Source organism: Mus pahari, chromosome 1 (assembly GCF_900095145.1).
Source record: "Mus pahari chromosome 1, PAHARI_EIJ_v1.1, whole genome shotgun sequence".
Classification (NCBI taxonomy): domain Eukaryota; kingdom Metazoa; phylum Chordata; class Mammalia; order Rodentia; family Muridae; genus Mus; species Mus pahari.
Genome location: NC_034590.1, coordinates 2,602,684 through 2,607,233, shown reverse-complemented (window position 1 = coordinate 2,607,233; position 4,550 = coordinate 2,602,684). Strand labels below are relative to the sequence as shown.

Here is a 4,550-nt window from a genome sequence, read left to right as displayed (position 1 = left end):
AAATAGCTAAGAGTAATCAAGGTTTAACAATTCAATTATAGTATATACAGAAAACATGGGAAAACATAAGGGACTCGAGAAGTCCGGTCAAGCCCGAGGGATTTTCTGAAAAGGAAGGGTGATTAGTCTTCCAATTGTACAGATCAGCTGAGGAGAAAGGCCAGTACTGCAAAGGGACAAGTTCATCGGAGCCCGGCGGGGGGCCACCAACATAGGCACGGAGGGGCAAGGCAACAGTGACATCAGGTCCACATCCCCCCTCTCCGACTCCGCGTCCCCGCCGCAGGCCCCTCTACCCCGTCTCTCTCAACAGGTGCTGGGGCAGGGGGTGCGGATGGTCGTGGTAGAGGGTAAGGGGGAGGTTGTGACTCTGTCCACGAGAGGTCCTCAATCTCAGGGTAGATCTTCGGAGGTGCCGAAGGACCAGCCGACGGTTGGGCCAGCTTAGGTTTGGTTTCTGCAACCGCCACCGTCACCCCAGACCCCATGGCCCAAGGCTTAACCCAAGGTGGGGGATTCTGGACCAAGTCCTGCCAGACGATGATATAGGGGATCTGGTCGGGATGTCCTCCTATCTCCTGAAAGATAAGGCGCTTAACAGCGAAAACAAGAGACAGGTTAAAGGTTCCCTCTGATGGCCATCCTACCTCAAAGGCCAGCCATTCAGATGAACAAAAAGTCTGCCAGGGTCCCTTCTTAACGTCTACTGAAAGATTGTGGGCTCTAGTCCTTACTTCAGTCCAGTGATCAAGAGTCAAAGTCAAAGGAGTCGTTACCTTCTATCCCATTTTGAGCTCAACAATACACACCACACACGCAAACACAAACAAAAAAGAAAAAAGAAACCAAAACCAACGTCGACTTTGTGTCGACCAGAGGCACTGAAACTGATCGGCAGGTCGCAGACCTTGCCTAATAACCCGGTCATCAAGGAGTAAAATCTCCTCTGGACCTACCAGACGGGGTCCACCAGGCGTCCCTGGTCCCCCCTCTTGTCCTCCTGGGACGTCTCCCAGGGCGAACGGATGGTGGACACCTGGACACGTCTATCCCTATCCACCCCGCTCTCCTTCCTGGAGTGCAGTCTCACTGAGCGTCCGCAAAACCGAAACTGTGATCGCACCAGATTCCCAGACAGAACACAGACACAGCGCTGAGATAAAACAGAGAATCTTACCTCCAAGTGGGTCTAGGACCCCTGGGTGGTTGCGCAAATCCCGGACAAGCCCCCAAATGAAAGACCCCCGAAGGGAGCCCCCCCCCCCCCGCTCCAGTCTTGGGAAGGACGCGCACCCAGTAGGGCACTGAGACCGATTTGCTGTAATCACACGAGGAAGCTTTATTGTATGCGAGATGAAATGAGAGCTTGGGAAGGGGCAATGGTCACCTCCACTTTTCAGACTAAGGAAATGGAAGATCAAAAATAAAAGATTCTTCAAAGATTATAAGGAGAAGTTACTAAGTAAAAGGTCATAGGTCCCTCTATGGAAGGACTGGAGAAAAGCTAATGAAAACTCTTAAGTATCATTGCCATTCTTCCTCAGGGGAACCTAGACGTTCCTTCATTCAAGGAGATCTGGGTCAGAAACTGGCTCAAGTCTAGAAATTGGTTCACAGGCCTAGATTTTCTTTGCCACGATCCAGTGTAGCCTGTTTCTCCTGCACCACCACCCCCCTGGTATTTGAGATTGTTTTCTACTTACACAGATCAAACAAAAAAATACAATATGTTTCTTATATATTTCAGGCCTGAAAATACCACAGTTAAGTAGCCAGCACCAAAGGACCATACAAGTCAGACACCATTAAATTCTCTTTACCTGGGCTGACCCTCACGGACATTGCTTTGTTTGTGCTGCCCACTATGACCACTACAATCATCTTGCCTTTGGTGATTCAGTGCTGTGCCACCTGGCCTCTGCTACCTTGGGGTTCAATTAAGCCCACTGCATTTAATTTATCCAACTGAGCAGCAATATCTCCAACCCTAAGGTTTGACACAAGGAAAAGGGCAACAGTAAAGCCTTTCAAATGTGCTGGTATCTCTCTCACCATTTTGTGTCTTATAGGATTCATGAAGGGTATATTGTCTGGGCCTTCCCATGGTGGAAGATTAGGTTTACACAGCATATCCACTCTAGCATTGCAATTTTCCTGAGCCCTAAAATCCCAGCACTACGCCAAGGGATATGGGATATCTCCAACTCCCTTTCAGTAAGCTATCCCTTGGCAAATGCCTCAGGCAACCATCCAAGCTTTTGACCTTTAAAAAAAAAAGAAAGAAAACTGTGCAAGCTTTCAGATTAAACCTAGAATCTCCACTAGGAAGGCTGAAATCAATAAACTCAGCCTGGCCCAGTTTTATGTTCCTTCCTCCACTATCTCACACCCTTATACTCTATTCTAACACATATTCCTAAGACTTCTGCTTGACTGAATTAGCAAACTCATCAACTCCACTATCTCACACCCTTATACTCTATTCTAACACATATTCCTAAGACTTCTGCTTGACTGAATTAGCAAACTCATCAAGCTCTTTAGAGATATAGTGCACTCCCCAGGGATTGCATTTTTTACCTCCTGTCTAGGAGCCTGCTTTGCCTTCGATCTGTTCGGTTTTGTTTGTTTGTTTGTTTGTTTGTTGGTCTAGAAGCAACTATAGATAAGCCCTGAGGGACATCGGTATGGTCACATCTGGCATCTGTGTAGGGAAACTCACTGGTGGTTTAGCAGACAATGAAAGATTAATTTCCACAGTCAAACGTGGAAAAGATGATATTTCAGAGGGTTAGGGTAGGAGTACATTTTCGGAGGATAAAGAGACTTCTTCCTCAGGCCAGATAAACCTTTGAGAATCTGAGGGAACAAAGTTCTCAGCTTCAGTTCAGCCCTTCCACACACATCCATATCCTGTTCTTTACCAATTAATGTCCTTACTTTAACCAGGGCTTGAATTTTCACTATAATCCTGCCAACCTTGCAATGAGGGTTTTGGTTTGATTTTCTGCAGCTTGAGCTTTGTGGCTTCTATAGAGAAGATTCCCCTCTGGGGCACACTCAGAAAACATTACACTGTTTATACACAACTGGAGCCAGTCAGTTTTATCACTGAACTCACTGCTGTCTTCATAGTGTTCTGAGATGCTAGAAATTGGTTAATTTTCATCACAGAGCTCATACTTTTCCTTTGTCAGTTTATCCAGAAATGCTAGGAGCAACGAACAAGCTGCATCGTTTTCCTTATTTTTCACAAATTGTCAAAAGTTTTATATACAGGGTCACCAAACCCATTGCCTCCCACAATTGGTGATTCTGCGTAATCAAATAAATTTATTATATATAATCATGTATATCAATATAGAAATATACAACCATATATATATATATATATATATATATATATATATATATAATTATTGGAATAGCTTAATACCTGTCTACCAACAGAAGGTAGATAGTATATGCCAGAATCTCAAAGAAGTAGGCTCTAATGCTAATGAAGGAATGGACTTGCTAGAGAGGGCTAGAGCAAGCAGGCAAAGAGGGCAACTTCCTTGTTCCACGTGCCAGCAGAAGGTGTAGTCCAGATGAAGCATGGTTCTTACCACCTCAAGATGCAGATTACAAGTGGATCTTCTCATCTAAGAAAATAATTCCTCACAGGTGTGCCTAGCCACTTGCACTTTTTAATGTAATAATTAATTACTTAATTATAGTAAATACATGCTTATTTGTATTTATTACACATTACATACTAGTACTATATATAATATAATTGTATGTAAATTTATATAGTTTAATTATATAAATATATTATATATAATACAATTAAATATAATTACTTATAATAATAAATAAAAGAAAATTTTTTCCTTTTTCTTAATTGGATATTTTCTTTATTTACATTTCAAATGTTATCCCCTTTTCTGGTTCCCTCCCTTCCAGAAACCCTCTATCCCATCCTCCCTCTACCTGCTTCTATGAGGGTGTTCCTCCACCCAACCAACCACTCCAACCACTGGGGCATCAATGGAACCTACATAGGACCAAGGACCTCTCCTCCCACTGATGCATGACAAGGCCATCCTCTGTAACCTACGCAGCTGGAGCTATGTGTACTCCTTTGTTGATGACTTAATCCCTGGGAGTTCTTGGGGGACTGGTTGGTTGGTATTGTTGTTCTTCCTGTGGGATTGCTATTCCCTTCAACTCCTTCAGTCCTTTCTCTAACTCCTCTATTGGGGACCCTGCACTCAGTCCAATGGTTGGCTGCGAGCATCCATCTCTGTATTTGTGAGGCTCTAGCAGGGCCTCTCAGGAGACAGCCATATCAGGCTCCTTTCAGCATGCACTTCTTGGTATCCACAATAGTGTCTGAGTTTGGTAACTATAGGGGATGAATCCCCAGGTGGGACAGTCTCTGGATGGCCTTTCCTTCAGTCTCTGCTCTACACTTTATCTCCATATTTGCTCCTGTGAGCATTTTGTTCTCTTTCTAAGAAGGACAGAAGCACCCACACTTTGGTCTTTCTTCTTCTTGAGCTTCA

General features: G+C 44.2%; 1 protein-coding gene across 1 annotated transcript in view; it reads right to left on the bottom strand.

The window, feature by feature from the left end:
- Positions 1-242: 242 nt before the first annotated feature.
- LOC110331004 (WD repeat-containing protein 87-like) overlaps positions 243-4,550 on the bottom strand; it is a 44,714-nt gene continuing 40,406 nt past the window's right edge. Inside the window, exon 9 of the mRNA XM_021211322.1 lies at positions 243-578. Within this exon, the coding sequence (XP_021066981.1) occupies positions 243-578 (336 nt within the window). The remainder of the gene's footprint in view (positions 579-4,550) is intronic.